This window comes from Stegodyphus dumicola, chromosome 9 (assembly GCF_044657685.1).
Source record: "Stegodyphus dumicola isolate Sdum_Otavi_A_Nest chromosome 9, ASM4465768v1".
In the NCBI taxonomy this organism is placed as follows: Eukaryota; Metazoa; Arthropoda; class Arachnida; order Araneae; family Eresidae; genus Stegodyphus; species Stegodyphus dumicola.
This window is the reverse complement of record NC_140776.1, coordinates 121158176-121180127: the sequence shown is the minus strand read 5'-3', so window position 1 is coordinate 121180127 and position 21952 is coordinate 121158176. Positions and strand designations below refer to the sequence as shown.

The following is a 21952-nucleotide window of genomic DNA, read 5'->3' as shown; positions in this document are numbered from 1 at the left end:
GCGATGTATAATTGTAGATGAATTTTGCAAATGGAATTATTTGATCTGTTATTCTCATTAAACTATATGATAAATTATTTTTTCTTTTAGTGCATTCATTATCATAACAAAATAAAAGCTTATTGCATAAAAACCTTTTTTTATTGTATTTTATTACTGCCTAGCTGTTTACGCGCCTAGCCGCCTAAAATAGTTATTATAAAAATGAAAAAAAAATATATGATGATTTTAATAAGCGTAGTTAAGTCTTATTTAACGGATACAGTTGGTAATTAATAACAACAGACATGAAGTACTGCGCTTATTTCTCTTATATGTCTTAGCTTGTTAATAACAGAGAGAGTAAATTTAAAAATAAAATAAAATGTCTTATGTTTTGCCAAATGGGAACAGATTGACGCGTGAAAAATAGAAATATTTTATTTCTGTCAATGGCAACACGTTTCTTTCGAAAATGTTTCATTCCCCGTGTAGTGCAGCGCGTGCAGATGAATATTATGAGAAAGCTAAGCCGGAAAAATTAAAAATACAAGAGCACGTGCATTTAACATTTAATAAATAAATTTAACATCTATATATAATAGAATTCGGAAATATGCAACCGTCAGTAGCCGTCAAAACGAAAAAAAAAAAAAAAAAAAAAAAAAAAAAAAAAAATTGAAATAAATAAATATCTTTATTATATGCGGCTTAAGTGTCTATTTTTCGCCGATAGTTTATTGGTTGCTTGCGTAACTGTACTAGCCAATGGGGTGAAGTTGCCAAGGCACAGGGCTGCCGTTTCAATTGAGACGTAGACAATTTCCTGTAAAACTTGTCTTTGCTATGACCATCCATAAGTCTCAGGGCCAAACGCTTAAGTGTGTTGGCATTTTTTTACCTGAGCCTGCATTTGGAGACGGTCAACTTCATGTTTCCTGTGCAAGAGTTCGTGAAAGAACGGATGTAAAATTAAAAATAATTGATGGTCCTCTGCAAGGCGAGCTTAAAAATCATGGATACCCAAGAAATGTTGTGTACAAAGAGATCTTTGACATGTGAATTAACATTGCATTATTTAAATCACCTTTATTTATTGAGCTAGCGGTCGCTCTTAAGAAACGTACCTCCAGTGGTTTCCTTCATTGCACTCTACTTTAAGCAATTAAGCAAGTAGAAGGGGGAAACCCCGCGAGCAGTAAGCAAAAGGGCGTCCTCGCCGCCTGCCCTGGGTAATTCAGTTTAAATTAGCAGACACCTTTGCACAAATCATTTTAATTACAATTTATAATATCTAGAACAGCGGTCATTTCGTATGACCGCCGGGCTTTATGAAATAAATAAAAATACAAATTGAAATTCCAAACTTGGGTTTGTAGTCATTAAAATATTGTTTTTGTTAATCGCGTTTGTTAAAGCATTTTTGGGGTTAATAGTCTTTAGAAAATCAAGCAGTTTATTTAAATCGATTTGAACCTGAGTTTTTGAATGCAGTGAACCTCATCTAAGAAGAACATCTATGATCATAGACGATTTTGGTCTTCTTTGGTGTGGTCGTCTTAGTGAAGTGATGCTTAATACGATGTTTATTTATGTTCTGAGAAAAGATGGTTGAGGTGGTCGTCTTAGGGAAGCAGTCGCTGGAAGTGGTTTCATTGTACTGTATTTACTATTTTCTTGTCGCGGATTGTTTCAGATTGTAATGAATTATTGAAAGTGGTAATTGTTTAGGGTTTGGTAGGCTGAATTAAATTAAAATGTTTCAAAAACTGCTGTATGATAAAACTTTATCCTCTCCTCGTATTTCATCTAGAAAATTTGCATGAATAATTAAGCATAATTTCTACATGATCATAGACGATTTTGGTCTTCTTTGGTGTGGTCGTCTTAGTGAAGTGATGCTTAATACAATGTTTATTTATGTTCTGAGAAAAGGTGGTTGAGGTGGTCGTCTTAGGGAAGCAGTCGCTGGAAGTGGTTTCATTGTACTGTATTTACTATTTTCTTGTCGTGGATTGTTTCAGATTATAATGAATTATTGAAAGTGGTAATTGTTTAGGGCTTGGTAGGCTGAATTAAATTAAAATGTTTTAAAAACTGCTGTATGTTAAAACTTTATCCTCTCCTCGTATTTCATCTAGAAAATTTGCATGAATAATTAAGCATAATTTCTACATGATCATAGACGATTTTAGTCTTCTTTGGTGTGGTCGTCTTAGTGAAGTGATGCTTAATACGATGTTTATTTATGTTCTGAGAAAAGGTGGTTGAGGTGGTCGTCTTAGGGAAGCAGTCGCTGGAAGTGGTTTCATTGTACTGTATTTACTATTTTCTTGTCGCGGATTGTTTCAGATTGTAATGAATTATTGAAAGCGGTAATTGTTTAGGGTTTGGTAGGCTGAATTAAATTAAAATGTTTTAAAAACTGCTGTATGATAAAACTTTATCCTCTCCTCGTATTTCATCTAGAAAATTTGCATGGATAATTAAGATAATTTCTACAAAATGTTAGATAGTAATCTCAGATTTTCAGATCACAGTTTATTTTTAAATCTCTTTACCTTATGTTATATAATAACTAGTTATGACTTTGAAAAACAGTCGAAATAAAAACTGTTCAAAAGCGAGAGACACATATGCTGCACTCTGCATCTCCTTTTTCCATCATATTTGATTTTCATTAATTGCTTTTTCTAAAGCTGATAAAATATTCTGTATAGAAGGGGGCTGGATACCCCTTACGTTTTTCTGTATAATACACAGCATACAACATAATCATAATACAAATAATTGCATATAAATACCTTAAAGGTAACAATTTCACAAAGGTATTGTAGAGACATTAGGTTATTTTTTTTAAAGCAGAGACATGAACAATGAGCAGTGCCCTCGCCGGGACTCGAACCACGGACCTCTCGAATACGCGCCGAGCGTGCTGACCATTACACCACGAAGGCATTCTAAGAAGGCGGGAGAAATACCTTACAAGACTTTTAATTTTTTATTTGCATTTTTTAAATTTAATTTTATTTTATAGATATAAACAATTTTGTAGAAACAAATCCCACATTCTAATGGCATAAAAGTTTGACTTTAATTAATGTCACTTTTTAATATTTGCCTTAAATTTGCTTAATTTAATTTTTAAATCACCTTGTTCAAAAATATTAAAAATTTGTTTCCCGTTCTAGTTTTGCGTTCTTCTTAGTATTCTATCGTGTTTTCTTGAGCTCTTGGGGTTAACGTTTTTATATTGCACTTATAACATAAAAAAATGTTATAAAAATGTTGATTTTCAAAAGATATTGAATAATTTTAGTTCTTATATTTATTTTATATGTTTTATTCCTTACTACATGATACAGCAATAAACAATTAATTATCAATTTTATTATTATTATTGTTTTTTTTTAATTAGTCGGATCTTGATTATGGCCATGCATGTTTGGCAAATCCACCCCTTCATCACCACTAACCCCCTTTAAAATTGCATTGACATCTAGAATGTCAATACTGACCCCTTTGGGAACCCCTGCTCTGACTGACTGAACTCTCTAAAATAGCGTTTCTTAAACAGTGTGTCGCCACTGCAAGTTGGGTCGGAAAGTGAAATGGTGGGGCCGCAAAAATATAATTCAGATAGGAAAATGTAAAGAAATTACATTAATTGGCCTTCATGAGCTTAATTAATCTGGCATATAAAACCAGAAATGAATTTGTTGAGCTATCGAGTGACTCAAAACTTGAGTTTCTACAAAAATCCATGACCGAAATCTGAATGAAAGCAAGAAATGAATCCCCACAATTTCTGAAATTGCATTCAGTAGTCTTCTGACATTCTGCACCATACGTGAAATAATTTTTTTCAGATTTAATAATTGTTAAATCCAAATGTCGTTCAACGCTGAAAATGATGAAGAGGCTTTACGTCCAGCAGTATCAAATATTGCACCGAGATTTAATTTGTAATGCAGCAAAACATAAGCATACCCTTCTCTTTAAAACGTGATTTTCTTTCATTAATTTTTGAATACTTGAAACAAATCCTAAAGCTACTTCATTTCACAATTTTTAAAGTTCGACCTTTTTCCTGAACAGTAAGTCTACATCATGGCTTTCATGATAGGATTTTTTTTTAAAAAATTTTCGTTGTTATTGATCTTCATTCTTTTCCTACTTTCCAGAGCCCATCCATCGTGGTGGGTTTGCGCTTAGAAAGAATTCTTTTCGGGAGACCAAAGGCACAACAGTGCACAGGAGAAATGCCAGGAGACATCGCAGGAATGCGTTGAAAAAGATATATGCAATATCTGTATCAGTCTTAATTTTTTTTCAAGGAATTTCAAAGTGGTACTTTTCCAAGTATGACTTTTGAAGTTTCATTCTGTGAAAGCCATTGGAATAAAGAAATGGAATTTCTTCCGTAAAATATCGGCCGTAAAACTTTGTCTCAATATGACGTTAAATTAATTTTAACATTTTTTCATTCTTCTTATTTTTTAAATTTCCATTGTAAGAAAATCTCACGACAATCATAATCCCTCACTGAAACTTTCTTTGCATTGATGAAACCTGGTTTGCATATTTTTTCTTTTCGTTTTCTATAGTAATTTTATTATTATTAATATTTAGTTTACAAACAGTACGTTGCTCTTTCCAGTATTCGTTTGGAGTTTTCTTTCCGTGTAGAAATAATGATTGATCGTTTTTCTCTTTCCAATAATAATGTTGCTTCTATTGCACTTCTAAATTTTGATACGATGCATTTGGCAACGTTTTTTAATCGAATGGATGGATATATTTCTGTTCGGAAAGCGAAAAAACGTATCCTTGAGTTCATGCTGTTTACATGCGACATTTTGAAAGAAGAATCAATTGAAAATTGATATCCTTACTGAAATTGTCCTAAAAATATATAAACACCCAATGTATATTTAATATCTGCGATCGCGAAAAAAATCTCGATGGTAAAAAGCGGTTAGGAATGAAAAAAGTTGAAGAAACTCTGCTATAACCTTATTTGGACTTTTTTGGTGTTTTTGTTATTGACTTGTAAAATGAGAATCCTTATTTTGTGAAGTAATCCGCATATAATACGATATTTTTCTTTTACAGCGACGTTTTCTGAACCAGCTAGCGCGCGCGTATATGCAGTTCGCTCGCATTCGATCCTCGACCCCTACACTAGCGCACTCTGCCGGTCTTTCGTGTATGTCCTCCTCATCCACTTCCTCACAGGCCGCAGTCGATAGCGGGCTTTTCCTCAGTGCGTGCTGAAGTAAGCACTGCTCTACGCATTTCTCTCCTGTCATCTCTGTGTTTTTGTGATACCGGACCATCCCAGCTGGAGCTTTGAGCGCTCGCCTCATCCATGCGTTTAGTGGAATAAAGCAACTGTTTTTGTGTTTACTGTGACCGAGATGGCAACGAAGTCCGTGTGGTCGCCCCCGTATCGTCGTCGGCAACGCTGGTGCAAGTCGGCGGACGAGGCGACGACAAGCGATGAGGACTTGCTCTCGGATGCGGGCATCGACGTCGACGATGACGAGGTGAGTAACGATTGTTTTCGAGGCAGGGGGTGAGAAGGGTTGAAGGAAGAAGTTCCTGCGCTACGGTAGAAGATTGCGGGGAGTGTATTTATCAATGATTGTTCTTTTCTCCATAAAGTGGAGGTTCGTTTAGACCGCATCCCTGGTGCGAGTGTTGGGAATCATTCGATTGCAAAACAACAATCGCCATTTTTGCACCCCAAGTTCGCTTTCATTATTATTAAAAGTTTCCAGAATTTCGTAGTTTAAGCTGGTGTCGCAGTTAGTCAGTCCCCGGATTCTGTAACCTCCCGGTAGATAGCTACACCTATCTTCTTTATCCCCACAACAGCTGGGTAGCTTTTTGCTACTTCATACAAGTATCAAGTGTCTCTTTCATTCCACTCAAAAGCAGTTTCTCAAGAACCATGAATTTGGTTTTTTAGTGTTAATTCTGTGGAGCCTAGAAATGTCTTCCATCGATCAGCAAATCTGGACCCTCCAGCAATGAGGTCACATGGGTCGATGAAACTTGAAGGGATTATTCTCCTCCATGTTGTATTAAAAATCAAGTTTAAAGGTATTTAACAAATATAAACTGTCCTGTAGTATATAATCCAGGTAAAAAATGTGGAGATTGGGAATTTCTTTTCCAAAAATTAAACTGTTTACGTAATTTCTAAAACAAATTTATTACTGAAAAGAATTTAAATCATCATATGTAGGTAGCTGCAGTTTAATAAATTTCTATGTATAATTTTTATTAATATATAGTTTATTTTCGTATACGTTATTTTATTTATGTATGTATTGAATATCAGCACGTATCTGAAACGAAACATTTAAATAACATTAATGTTTCAAGGAATTCCATGTACCCATTATGAGCATATAACGGTGAATCCTCTCGGGGTGACGCCTCCATAAGACGAATGCTTCTGAAAGTAGCTGGTAGTTTTGAGAGTATCAATGACACATATATTGAGCATCGCCTATTTAATACGGCCACCTACATAGATAGGTTCTATGACCGTGGTCTAAAAAAGCGGCCAGCGGGAGGCATACGGACCGCAAACAAATACCGTGCTTTAAAGATTTAAGTTATTAGAGGTCCGAATTTATGTTATTTTTATTTTTTGCATTTTAAAAAATACATGAGTAACTCACGAGGAAATCTGTAAATGGAGCTAATTTATTCACATTGTGATATAAATCGTATGAAAGGAATTGAAGATGAAGATTTAATTAATTTTATTCATACGTTTCAATAAAAAAGTAAGCTAGGTTACGAATTTTTGCAGTAAGCATAATCGCTTTGTTTTGGAAATACATTTACATATAAACAGCTTTTTCTTATAGTTTAAAGTTAATTAAATTCCGATGGCTAGATGAGCATCTACAATCCATAATGAAGATAATTTCTATTAATTTCTCTCCAAGGGTATAAACTTTATAAAAATCGAAACACCATCAAGTGTCAAGCTGTAATAAGAAATCAAAGATGATTATTTATATACAGACATACGTATTTTTATTTATGCTTCGAAGAAACATTTAATAAATAAGGGATAATAGGTTGCCGTTACTGATTCTTAGATTTTGTCCCGCTTAGAAAATTTCTCTGAAAACTTGGAAAGTTTTCATAATTTGTTTATTACTTTCTTGTAGGAAATAAAGAAAGTACTGTAAAAGCGAAAATTTTCGGTTACCAGATTTCAACAGAAAATTCCATTTTGATCATTCCCAAATCTCCCTCCCCCTTTTTTTTTTTTTTGCGTGACGTTTGTACGTATGGATAGAATAAAGAGTTTTTTTTATTCCGAAATGGATTGTTAAATGGATTCAAAATGGATTTTTTCATGACGTCTGTGCATGCGTATATTTCTCGCTTAACTCAAAACGATTAGTCATAGAACATTAAAATTTTATATATGGGACTGCTGTAACATCTAGTTTTGCACCTCCCTTTTTTATTGCCATCGGCAACATGAAAAGTCTATGTGTGTATGTATATATGTATATATAACGATTATGTATAATAGTTGGTCATAGACATATACATCCAATTACAGAACTTTTTTAAATATCGAAAATATTCATGTTTTGGTAATGCCAAATTAAGGAAAAAATTCTGTACAAATAGCCAAATCTGACTTTTATTGCGGTCTCTCGGTTCCTGCACTTACATTTGGGAAAGTTTTGTTCTCATGATGAAAAAATAAAATTATAAGAAGTTTGACTGTCGTACGACAAACTTGTCCGGCATGTTTAAATTCAAAATTGTAATTTTTGATGTCATTTTCAACTTGCCTCGAGGAATCAGTTAATTAAGTTAGAATAATTCGAGGAAATAAGTTTAAATGAAGTGCAACAAAATATGTGTATAATTTAATGGGCCATACAAGGAAGTAGTGTTGTTTACATCAGATTTTTTTAGGTTATAAGGTATTTCTCCCACCGGCATGTCTTCGTGGTGTAGTGGTTCTGCACGCTGGGCCGGTATTCCAGAGGTCCGTGGTTCAATTTCCGGAGAAGGCGTTTGCTCATTTTTCATCTCTTCGGCTTTTCCAATTAACCTAATGTCTCTATTGTGGCACCCGAACTAAAAAGGGTTTTGGATGATGGTTCTCCTCACCCAGGATTTGGCGATTGGGTCCCCTAATAACCCCAGTCGACCCTTTAAAAAGGGGTTATTTCTAAACAATTAACAAGGTTATTTCTCCCACCTTCTTGGCGTCCCTTCGTGGTGTAGTGGTTCTGTACGCTGGGCGGGTATTCCAGAGGTGCGTGGTTCGAATCCCGGCGAAGGTGATAGCTAATTTTTCATCTCTTTTGCGTCCAAAAAATCCTAATGTCTCTACAAGGTTAATGAAAGTAAGCTATTTAATGATTAATTAAACATAATTAAGCTGTCAATTTATTTGAATTACTAGAGTAAATATAAAATATGAATTTTTGTCATGTGAGATATTATTGTTATTATTGATATACGTTTGGAAGAAATTTAGTTAAGTGGAATTTAAAATTTATATAAAATAATTTCGTATTTTGTTATGTTTGTTATTGTTTGTTTGTTTATTCATAAAGAAATCCTTTTGTTAAAAATTGTTCGATCAGCTGTTTTCATATTGTTCATTCAACCCGCAAACGAGCTGAGTTTGACACCACTGATTTGTGGAACCAGGGGTAGTTAGTTGTCTTAGAGAGGCTTCATTGCGGATTTTATTCTGATCGCAAATTTAAACAAAGAACAGTTCGTTTATGCCGAATATTTTTCCTAAATCGTTTTATGAGCAGAGTAGACTAGTGCACTCTTTATCAACACAAACAAATGATTTTAGAATTGATTAAAACTTGTCTTTTTCATCGGGTATTCGAACCGGATGAATAGCTCATTTTATTCGCTGTGTTTTGACATCCTTGAAAGTATTTGAGTTCTATACTAGGTGATATATTTCATAACTAAAGCGAGTGGATTTGATGTGTAGGCTAGTTTTCTTTTTGTATAACGTCAATACGAGCTAGTATCCTCCACAACGTCACCTTTCCCCATAGACTAATAGTGCTTTGAATTTAGCCATAATCATCTAAATCAATCATTTCGCGATTAAACGTTTCTCTTTGTATTCCGTGTATCTGAATGCCAACAAATTGCTTTTTTAAAAGTCTTTCGAACCAAAAAATATTCATATCAGAAAACTGTGCTTTAGTTTTCATTAGTTTCTTTCTCTGTTTTTAAAATTTAATTTATATGTATGTGTTCAGAGTTTTTGCATTTTACTGTTATACGTGAGCTTAACTTATATAAGTAGAGTATAAGCATTTCCAACGAATAAACCAAGTTTAAAATGTCAAAAATTTAATCTTAGATTTACCTTCGTTGTATAAAAAGGTGTTCCGTATATTTCAGAAGAATTTGATACTGTTTTTGTTCTTTTTCAGAAAGGAGCAAAAAATATTTTACTGCATGTTACGGTGTCCAGAATACTATTAACATTTACAAATTTACTTAAATTTAATTGCTGGTATAACTAACGTCTTCAAAACTATTAAAACACCTAAAGGAATAGTTTAAGATATGTATTGTAGGTTAGATAATTAAAAAAAAATTTTCTTCTCCCCCCTTCTTTTAAAAGCCCGAAAGGGCTATCAGTCTCGAAACACGATTTTGCGTTGTTTCAGTGTAATGCAATGTTTTAATATTTCATTCGAGTCTGTTGCCATTCGATAAGTAATTTTGCATAATTTTGTAACATCGATTTGTAAAATATTATTTTTTCATATTTAATCTGTCTTCTTAACGAACAACGATATTTAAAAGCAATAGCAGCAGTTCATCAGAATATTATTTTTGTACTTTTGAATCGATTGATTTAAATTAAAATGCATTTCATTCATTACATATTTAATTAAAACACATGAAAGTATTTGTATAGAATTTATAAGGTATTTCTCCCGCCTTCCTAGCGTGCCTTCGTGGTGTAGTGGTCAGCACACTGAGCCGGTATTTCAGAGGTTCGTGGTTTGATTCCCGGCGAAGGCGGTTAGATTATGTATTTTTACATAAGACATATGACATATTTTACACAGAAGACATATGACGTTCTCATGTTAATATTATCTAATATCTTGTACAGTCAATAAATTCTGAATCCTTTCAGGTTTTTTCCGCTTCTGCCTTTGTTTTTTTAAACTGATATTTGATTACTCCAATTTCTTGAAAAATTTTTATTTTCAATGCAGCAGGCATAATTATTAAAATTTCTAGTTTAATATCAAACCTGATATTTTTATATATTTACAGATTTCCTTTTAAGTCCTCCTAAATTACAAAGATCTTTTTCAAACAGTTAGGAAAATAATTTAAGAGATCGCGAAAACTTTATTGTAATTTACCCAAATTACTTAACTTTTAAGCTTTAGATCCTCGCCATTTTGATGTTCTGAAACTCGCTTGAAACACATATGAGCGATGTATAATGTGTTACCAGTAAGTTTCTATTTTACTGTGGTTCTTTGATTCTTTCAGAGAATAAACGACTGTGATCCTTTTAAAGACATTCTTTCGAATATTCATGCGATATTTCCTTTCTGGGTGGCGGAAACAAAAGATCCGACTGATTGTCTCATCCTCATGTATATGCAGAAGATATGACACGGGTGAATGGTGCCATTCAAACAGAGGATTTCTTTTTCTTCTTCGGCAACACGGAGAAGAATTCCTGACTGTTCTAGGAGTAGGATGAGCGGCATGGTTTCCATTTGTAACGGGAGTACATAAGGAGTTAGAAAAAGGATGTTGTTTTAAGGTGTTGATTCGACGAAGGTCTTCGAACTCATGTGGAGTTGTTGCTGTTAGCCTCGCCATTTTGTTTTTTACCATACCAGGAGCCATGCCAAGAATGTTGCGAAATTCATGTGAAACTTGAAACTTGTCTGTGGTAAAATATGAAAGGAGGCGGCAAATTAAAATATAGTAAACAAAATATCATTTAGATTAACGATAAAAATATATTTTAGAGAATCAGTTTTAAGTTGTGCCTCAAATCTTGACAAATATCAGTGCAGCTGTACTCAGAACTGTGTACTTTCCCTTCGTAAGCAGAAAGCTTGATGAAGCATGAAGAACATTGTAAGACGTAACACAGCATGTTTACACATTTTTAGAGCGATATCGATAAAGAATTTAAAAAAAAAAAAGGCAAATGTTTTGGAATAAAAATTTCTGCCAGCAGTTTTATTATTTGAAATGAGAAATATCGTCTGCTACTTTTAAATATATTTTTCTTTAAAAATGTCGCAGGTAAACAAGTTGTAGACTAAAAGATATGTTTTTTTGCGCTTTCTGAAGAGAGATATCCCTATTTCATTATTCGAAAGTGTGAAATACATGGTATTAAAATTTCTAAGTGTAAAACAAGCAACATTTATTCATCGAAAAGGGAGAAACTGTGCATCATAGCTTCTACATGGAAAGAAGACTCCAAACGAGTACCTGAAGAAGGTACATACTCTTCGAAATGTTTCAAAAATTGTGGGTAACAAGAGAAAATCCGCCGACTCAGAAATCAGTTGCAAAGGCTTTAAGTACATCTGTAGTAACAATAAATAAAATAACATACTGAAATTGACAACTTAAAAAAGCTAAAAAACATAACGTTCACTAGCTTTCGCCGAGTGATAGTGGCTCGACGAAAAATAATTTGTAGGAACCAGTACGGAAACTAATTAGCAGGAGATCCATCGACTAAGCGAAGCTTTGCCTAAATGATTGCAGTAAAAAAATTGTCTATTTAATTATCGTAAACGAAGAGAAAGGAATGTATAAACCTGCTTCCGTCATTGAGAAGAAAATGTCAGTGAGGGATTAGGATTGTCGCAGGATTCTCTTACAGTGGGAAGTTAAAAATCAGGTTAAAAAAATGATAAAATCAATTCAACATATTATTAAGAAATTTTTACGTCTAATATTTACAGAAGAAATGCCATTTCTTTATCCCAGTGGCTTTAGGAAAATCAATTTAAACTGTAGTTTTTTTTTTTTTTTTTTTTTTTTTTTTTTTTTTTTTTAAGAAAAGCAACTTAAACATTTGTTCAGTATCTCTAACTGCAAAATTGCTTTTATGTTTTGAGACAAGTAAGCACAAGATAAAATTTAAAATCAAGATTTATTTATGCTTTACGTAAAATAATGCATGCAAGAAACCGTACTTAAGAAAAACAAGACATTCTTAAGGACTTGCTTTCTAATTAGTTTTAACCAGCAGCAATATTCCTGAAATTTTATGCTCACCACACAGGTGGATGAGTGCCCAAACTAAAATTTCTCGAATTCTCTTTTCCCTTTTATGTTGAAACTTGACTGAAATTGCAAAATCACGGAGTTTAAGTAGCAAAATAGTATAACTCAGTAACTGACGAATTTTTCTTGGTGTTCTTTTTTAAACTGTTCAGATTCTTCACTGCCTGTACTGTTACCTATACCAGCAGTCCCAAAATGGCAACCCACTAAAAGCAGTTTCATGCGGCCCGCGGAGATATTTCAATTAAGTATTTGTTGCAAATACGGTGTAGCAAAGATTTCAAGATTTAGTTCTTGGAAGTCCGTATTTATATTATTTTCATATCCATTAAAAACGAACATGAATAACTCACCAAAAATATATGGTGCTAATTAATTTACGTCTGATATAAGTCTTATTCAAAAATCTGAAGATCAGATTTCATTAATTTTAATTGTACTTGTCATCAGAAAATAAGCTTAGTTACGAATTTTTGCACTAAGAATAATCGCTTTATTTGGAAATATATTTATATGTGAACAGAACAGTTTTTTTTTGGCAATTGAAAATTAATAAGAAAAGGATTCGATTAATTGGTGAACATTTACAGTTCGCGGTGAAGATAATTTCAACTCATTTCTCTCGATGGGTACAAAATTTATCAGAAATCGAAGTGCCGTCAAGTGTCAAGCCATGATAAGAAATAAAGGAGCTTATAATTATTTTTAATTATTTGAAGAAAAATTAAATAAATAAGAGAAAGAGATTAGGCTGTCATCATTTGTTTTCAAGTTTTGTCCCAGTTGAAAAACCTTTCTGTGAAAACTTAGAAATTTCTCAGTTTTTAATTTAAATTAAATTAAGCTATTTAATGATTAACATGTTAAAATTATTTGAAATAAATATAAGCGAAGTTTAAAATTTATTTAAAATATTTTTTATTTTGATAACAAAACATTTTCATTTTCTGGGAGGAATTAGGAAAATCTGACCCGCCAGCTGTTTTTAAATAGTCATTCGGCCCGCATGCAGTTTGAGTTTCGAGCCCATTGCTGTTAAGGGCATTGTAAAAGAGTGAGTGTTCCTTCTTGAGACCACTGGCATAAATGATTTAAAAAGCTTGGGGAGTGAGATCTAAATTTATTCTTATCAGTTTATTCAAAGTATGAATCAAAAATAAATTATCTGTATTAAGTAATAAATAAATTATCTAAACTACAGATTTGTGTTTCATTGAAGGTGGTGCAAATATTCGAGCATATAAACAATACTTCCCGTCATTATATAACAAATTAGGAAAGTTTGTAATATTTAATGACAGAAGCTGAGAAGCTTTATTAATTCTATAATAAAAGGTGTTTAAGCATAATTCGAATTTCAGGGTCAGTGTTCTGAGATTTTGAAAGAAATATGTTCAATAAAAAAGAACAAATATTTTTCATTCATACCTGGTGTATTATTATTTAAAGGAAGCAAGTCCGATACTTTTTAGTCAGGTAGTTTTAATATCGTTTCGGGAAGAGGTCTTTGTAGTTTAAACTGCAGAGATGATAGTGTGTGTGTGTGGGGGGGGGAAGATATAATTGCGAGTATTTACAACAAAAAGGTTTTAAAAAATGCTAGAATTTTTCTATTGATCTCTACTGTTTTTAATATTTTTAATCAGGAATTGAAAAGACTTTTCAAAAGAAGATAGGAGATGTTTAGAAAAATAAACTTTTTTATTCATCCCTTATTTTAGTTTAGAAAAATTTAAAAAAAAAAAAAAATTCTGGAAAAGTAAAAAAATAGACCGGAAATAGAAATAGGAAAAATTTTTTAAAAAATAAAACAAGGCGACTGAACGATTTTTTGGTATTCTTTGTTTAGAAAATCGATTAATGTTCACTGTGCAATGAAGTGGAAATGTTAGATGAGTTGTGGAACAGATAGTTTAAGTAATACCGGATGCACGTTTTGTTCCTTATATTGTATTAAATTGGTACTATCTTTGGATAACGTTCGAAAAACTCATTTATTCTTTAAAGAAGAAAAATACCCTTTTTTTTTAACTATTTACCCAAGTTTGAATTCCTTTTTTCACGTTTTAATATGTCAAGCTTGCAAACAGAAGATTAAAACCTCTTTATTATTATTATTATTATTATTATTATTATTATTATTATTATTATTATTATTATTATTATCATCATCATCATCATCATCATCATCATAGTCGCTTGGCCCGCAGCCTAAATAGTTATCATAAAAAAGAAAATATATGTAATGATTTTAATGGGTCCAGATAGTGTCATTTCATAAAAATATTTAATAATCTAATTAGACATCAGATGATTTAAATGCATTTTCATTTGAATGCATCCAAAATGTTTTTAAATTATTCACAAGAACAACGTTTAATGCATTTAAATCGCTTAGTTTGTTACCTAGTAGCAAACAGAGATTAAATTTGAAAGTTAAATATTTGACGAATGGCAGTACGCTTTCCCACCGAAGGCGGAATTACTTTATTTGAGGTAGTGACAACACATTGTATTTAAATAGCCGAGATTGTTGATTAAAATTGAAAGATAAATATTTTACATTTTACCGAACGTTAACAGTGTGGCGCACTGTAGAAAAAAATCTTTTATTTCGAAGTGTTGCCACGGCTTGCTTTGAAAATGTTAAAATCAAAAATTCATTAAGTTCTAAGAAAAAATAAATTAAAAAAAAAAAAAACTCGAAATTCAAAATTTGGGCTTTGAAGTACACATATTAGGGTAAAGAAGCATGTGTATTCAAACTTTGGTAGCTCCATGTGTCGAGAATTTTCCGCAATGCTAGTAACATACGTACCTACATACATGTATAGTTTCTACATTATTTAATAATAGAAGAGGTTAATTTAGTAAGGCGACATAAGTTAATTAAATGTTACGGAAATGTTTGTAAATTTTACAGAAAATGGAAATAAGTTTTGCATCATCTTCTTCAAGCAAGCATTCTTAAAAGAATGCCAGCTGAAACAGAAATGGAAATGTAAAAATTTCAAAAGGAAATGCTTCCGTATTATTTGTCAGCGTAAGAATAAATAAGAGTTTAAATTTAAATGCAGTGTTTAAATTGTGTGTTTCTTGTTATATGAATGAACAAATTCCTTTTTTTTTTTTCACTAACCGTTTCGCGGTCAACTGCCTAAATCATAGAAGTTACCATATATCATAGTTATCATAGAGGAAGAAAAAATATATGATTTTAATGAGTTCATCTCTTGTAATTTCATAAAAATATTTAATATTTATAATTAGACATTTCACGTTTTAAATGCTGATTTTTATTTAAATCATTCTGATTGAAAAGTAACAAAAAATATTAAGAACTTCAGTTTATTGCTTTTCAATCACTTCGTGTGCTACTCAGTTATGGAGAGATTAAATTTAAAAGTTTAACATCTGATGCTTTAGCTAGTGGCAACACACTGGTGCGTTGAGATAATAAGAATTCTCTTTGAGGCAGTGGCAACACATCGCTTCCAAATAGCCAAATTTGTGGATTAAATTTGAAAAACTAAATATCTTATATTTTTCCGAATGGCAATACTCTGAAGAGCTGGAGATAAAAAAATATATTTTGTTTCGAGCTGTGGCAACACTGCTCACTTTTAAATATTTGAGTTTGTTAATCAAAAATTTATTAATCTCGTGTAAAATATGAAATAAATCAAAAACAAATTTGAAATTCAAAAACATTCGGTCTTTGAGGTTGTCATGTTCGAGTGGAGGACTATTTTTGACTACTGCAAAATTTGGTGGCTCTAAGTGCTGCCGTTTTTCCACAATGCGAGGAATATATATCTTCATATGATCATTTCTATACGTTTATACATGCATACATACAGATTCTTCGTTATTGAATAACAAAGATTTTTATTTTTATTTTTAATATTATTATTTATTATTATTGGGTAATATCGGTATCTTTCATTTTCTGTTTTCAGTGTATCTAAAAGGTAATTCCTCAGCGGGAGTTTTCTGTTCCTATTTTTCTCCAACAATGTACAAATTTTTCTCATAATTAGGAATCTTCATCATGCGTTATTTGTTAATTTATTCTCATTTTTTGTATGTTTAATTGTAGTTAGGAATTATTTACCATTTAACAAATATGTCTTGGCTGGCTTTTCGTAATAATCAAGCAACGATTAGTAAAAAAAAAAAAAAAAGAAAAAGCATTTGGGGAAAATATTCAAACATGGTAAACAAATTTCGGCCTTTCATTTAAAATTCCATCTTTTGCAAATGGGTCGTATTTTGTAATCTGTGGCATCATAAATTTCTCATCTACGTTCAGAAAAAAAAAAGAAAAGAAAAAGTAAAAAAGAAACAGCAACGTCCTTCGTAATTAGTTTCTGATGAGCATTTTGCAGTGTGATAACATATTCAATAACGAGTTGCGGCCCTAATCGCTGTATTGCGGCGGGACCAGCTACAACCACTAACAAATAGACCATTTGGTGAAACTCGCTTGGTGCTAGAACAAACAGTTCGCGAACGCCTAGACATGTGAGGCCAAAGGCAGAATATTAATGCGAGCTCCAGATTTTGCGTTAGATTAAAGATGTAAAAGTTGCGATGAAAACAACCCTGCACTCTAGGACGAGTCATTAGGAGGTTGTGATTCCCACTCCCTCTGCAAGCCAACCAACTCGCGCCTTTTTCTTTTCTTTTAACCGGGAGTCTGACATTCGGCGAAGTTAACGGCGACGTTCAGGCTATTTCAAAATTCTCTTGCTTCTCTTTTGATAAAAAAAAAGGTTCTCTTTTATGGTTTTTTCTTTTATTTATTTATTGTGGCAAATGGTTTCTGTTTTGCTTTTTTGCTCACGAGGCACTCGCTGAAGTTGTTTTTGGAGCGAAAGCACAGTGCTAAAAACTCTGTGATTCTGCTGTTTAAGTTAGATTGCAGGTTGGTAAGGTAACTTTTTTTGACTTTTTTTGTTTCTTACTTGGGTTCCACCAGCGGGACGCAGTAGCTGTTGTTTAATTCTGCCGTGAAATCTTCTTTGTTGTAGTTTCTGCTTGTATATTCTAAGAAATGTTCTAGGAAACGTTAAAAAGTGCAATCTTTCTTTCTATCTTCATGAAACCAAATTATTAAATTACAAATAAAGATTTCATAAAAGCGTTTGTCATAAAGCTGGCAGAAGTTTTTTTGTTTATTTCGAAATGATTGTTTTGTGAATTTCGCTGAAGTTTTTCCAGTATAAAATGCTAGAAATAATATCCTACATTTAAAGGGTACAGAGAGTGTTTACAAATTTATAGAACGATTTCGATAAAGAATTTTAAAAAAGCGTAAATGTTTTGGAATAAAAATTTCTGGTATTAATAGCTTATTATATAAAATGAGAAAATATCGTTTGCTCCTTTTAAGTACGAGTATATTCTTTTTTCAAAATGTCGCATGCAAACAAGCTGTGGATTGAAGAATATGTTTTGCGCTTCTCGAACAGAAAAATCCTTTTCTATAATTTGAAAACCCTGTGAAATGCAAGGAATTTAAATATCTAACTGCAATATAAGCAACATTAGGAATCGGAAAGAGAAAAACAGTTAGTCATTACTTCTGCGTGAAAAGAAGACTCCAAACGAATAGCCGAAAAAGTTACGTACTAATTAGTTAAGTCTAACATTTCTCGAGTAAAATATTTATTAACAAGAGAAAATCCGTCGACGAAGAAATCAATTGCAAATTACATATGTAGCAACAGTAAATAACATAAGACCAAGATTTACGACTTAAAAAAAAGCTAAAAACGTAATGTTCACCAGCTTTTGCCGAGGCATGTGCTTCGAAGTAGAACAGTTTGTAGAACCCTTATTGAAAACTATTTAGCAAAAGAGAAATGGAAAACCTTTAGGACCATCGATGAAGCATGGGTTTAACTTAATGATTGCAACACAAAAAGATCTATTTATTGTCGAAAAAATTAAATAAAATAAATTTAAAAAAAAAAAAAAAACAGGGTAGTAAAAATGTGCTAACCTGTTTCTGCCAATCTAACGCGCCGGACAGAGCTTCGAAATCTAGCCTTTTGTTTTTGGGAAGAGTCTGAAGGATTCCATAGCATCGACTTTGTTTTCTATTACGCAGGTAATTTCTGTTTTCATTTCCTCTTGATCTGCCTCAATCTTTCCTTGAACAGCCTTCATTTCTGCTTTAACAGATACTTGACTCGCTTTCATCTCCTTAACGGATTTTTGAATGGCTTTCATCTCTGCTTGACTTGCTTACATTTCCTCTTTAACTGATTTTTGACTAGCTTTCATCTCTTATTTAACTGAGTTGACGGCACATTTCGTCTTTTCTTGGAATGCAGCAAATGCAATCATTAATTGCCTCATTTGTTCTTCCATAGCTCTTGTGATTGGCATTCAAAAATCTCACTTCTGACACCAAAAAGTGTTGCGTGCGTACGAATTCGTAATGGATTGAATGCACAAGTCGATAAAAAGTTAATAAAATTTATTCTTATCCTAAGAAATAAAACAAAATGCTGAAATTTCCTCAGAGATATTCATACAATATCGCAATATCTCACAGTAGTTATATTTTAAACTACTAACACGATAACTAGAACTCAATTCAAAAACACAGAGAAAGCTAATCCGATCTCACCGCGAATTCGCTACAATCAACAACAAGAACTAAGTGAACAACTGAATTGAGATGTTTTTCTCTAGCTTTTGAAAGTTTTATAATCATGGACGAGAACATTCTGGTATTTTCTCGATTTTTCCGGATAGCAAAAGAGTACAGTTACGAGATATATATTTATTAAAATGTGAAATGCGCATGCTCCTGTATTTTAATTTTTCCGACGTAGATTACTCTTCAGATAAGTCTCGTGCTGCATTGCATAGGAATATAAAACAATTTTAATTACAAATTCTACTAAAAATAGGTAAATAAATACAAAATCCGTAACAATATGATTAATAATTATATGATTAAAGCTCACGACTAAGGAGTGTTGCGTGCGTACAGGTTCATAATATATTATATGCACACAGTTCCGATGATAGGTCGATAAAATTTATTTTATCAAAAGAAACACTTCGCAAGTTTCGGAATTTCAGCAAAAATAGTCGCACAGCCCTTCACAGTGTCACAGACTGCAGTCAGTAGTTATACTTCATAGTATCAAGAACGTTTAGCACAACACGAAGATGCCAAAACCGTTGCCAGCTTGGCGATATCCTGTCAAATTAGCGAGAGAGCCATTTACTCAATGTTAAAAAGACCTACCCCTGTATTCTTACTTTTCCGGCAATGCATCGTCTCTCTAGATTTTCATGTTACATTATGCAGAAAAATACAACAGTTTCACATATAACTGCACTAAAATCATGCATGTACAAAATTCGTAACAGGAGAAATTAAGGAAAATGAAGAATTATCTTAATTTATTTGTAAACTGTTAGCCTCGGAAGCGTTTCGAATGGTCAAATTACAATTCCGCAAATACAGAGACCAGGTATAGTCTGTTGAATAATAATGCACTGCCATTCTCGCGTGTATCTTGAAGCTTGTATTGTAGTATCTGTTTTCATACTACTCAGGTATCGCGTAGGGTCATGAGATCAGAGACTAGAATTTAAGAACTTATGTATCCATCAAATCATCCCACAGTTGCGATATAAATGCTAATCTTTGTTTTTCTTTCGTAAAAGCCTAGGAAAGTGGACAAGGCCGCTAAAAATTCTATGTCTGCAGCTGTGGCGGTGTTAATTGGGCCCTAGCTGGCCCATACATTCCTTGAAATTGAGAAAATGCACATTTGTCATCATGCATGTTTTTCTGTTCCATTTTTACAAAAATGCGGAGGGGAAGATTGAAAAATGTTTAATCTACTTAAAGGAGCTTAGAGAAAAGCCTAAGAAATCCTTACATATTCTTTTCCTTCTGTCTTGATGCATTTATATTCCCATTTCTCCACTCAGGACGCATTAGACATCCAATAAAATGTTCTTGGACTTTCCCGCGTTTTCATCATGCACTTATCCTAGTCCTCCCAGCCCATCAATTCAATTTCTTCCGTGCATGGGGTCTAGCGATGGGTCCCTCGAGATATCGCGAGATTGATTGCCGCAACCGCCCCTACCCGCTTTCCCTTCTCAATTTTTTTTTTCCACCACTTTATATCAGAATAAACAATCAACCCGGAATTCCACGTCCTGTCGAGTTTTCATGAATGAGTCGGAAGTCGTCCAGAACTTGGGAAAAATTTCCTAATTGTTTTTTCCTATTGCAAAAGTGTATCCTTCCTTTCTTTAAATGCCAGTGACCTTTCACATTACGTGTGCTGCGCAAATCCTTCCATAAATTTTGAGACACGAGTAAACTTACCATCATTAAAAAGTAAATGTCTGAGTTTTAAGGCGAGGATAAATTTTAAAATTAGTTTCGAAGTGAAATGTGTAGGAATAAGAAGTCTGATATTATTATTTTTGTCAGATACCTCGTATATGCATAATTCTAAAGTGCACATTGGTATAGCAACCAAGGAATGGGGTTTCTAAAATATGTCTAATGGGTTCTGTTGTTCGCTTTGCTCTTTATACTCTGGAGAAATATTTCTGAAAGCGTTCATATGTGTGCGTCGTGTTCTAAAATTGCCGTTTGCATTTTATTTTTCATTCTTTTCCCCTGGTTATTCATCTTACTTTAAAACTGTGCGTCTACTTTCTACAACAGGCAAGCTTCTGAGATAGTATATGTGACAGCATTTTCGCTTAATGAATGTGTTTCATTCATCACGGTTCATTGTCGTACCATTATTATTGTTTACATAGAACAAAGTATTGAAAACTTTGAACCATGATAATTATTCATGACAACGACAATGGAATGCATAATGATTTAAATGAGTCCAGCTAATGAATTTCAAGATAAGGCCATGCATTTATTTTTATGGATCGCTTGCAACAAATATTTCCGTCACGTGGCTTAACTTCCTGTATAAGGTATTTCTCCCGCCTTCTTTGCATGTCTTCGTAGTGCAGTGGTCTGCACGCTGGTCGCGTATTCCAGAGGTCCGTGGTTCTATTCCCGGCGAAGGCGTTACTCATTTTTCATGACTCGTGCTTCCAAAAAATACCTAATGTCTCTACATCTGTTCTGCCAAAATACGAAACAGCGAATGGAAGAAAATATACCTCGAACGTGTTTCCTTTCAGATGTTTAATAAACAAATAAATAATATAAGCACTTTTTAAATATTAATATAAAACGAATTGAAAAATACAACGGCCGCAGTTGTGAAGCCTCTGGCGCTGAAATTAAAATTGCTATTGTTCATTTCTAAGATATAAGGAACTGAAAATCAGCAACAATGTACAGAAAGCATCGATTCTCTGATTCTGATTCAAATGTCATTTTTGAAATTTCATGTATTCTTGTGCGGATAAAATTTGAAAGTAGAACGTTCTTGACGTATAGAACACCACCTGTAAAAATACTATTGTAGGCGCTGCGTAATGTGATACGTTTGTCCGTGACTGTTTTGATAACCTTAACCGAATGATTCCATTAAGATTGAAAAAAAACTATTTTTCGAAATATGAGTAGAATTTAACTAATTTAATATTAATATAACTATAAACGTATAAATACCTACTT

The 21952-nt window shown here is 32.9% G+C and overlaps 1 protein-coding gene across 4 annotated transcripts in view; it reads left to right on the top strand.

The window, feature by feature from the left end:
* The window catches only part of LOC118203258 (uncharacterized), a 289744-nt gene that overhangs the window by 142091 nt on the left and 125701 nt on the right, over window positions 1–21952 (top strand). Inside the window, exon 1 of one of the 4 annotated variants that reach the window (XM_035375544.2) lies at window positions 5204–5528. The exons of 2 other annotated variants lie outside the window; for them this stretch is intronic. In XM_035375544.2, coding sequence (XP_035231435.1) covers window positions 5400–5528 — 129 coding nt within the window. In that variant the 5' untranslated portion in view covers window positions 5204–5399. Of the gene's footprint in view, window positions 1–5203; window positions 5529–6067; window positions 6088–21952 lie in introns of those variants that run through there. One more of the 4 variants, XM_085824025.1, reaches the window with a different exon arrangement.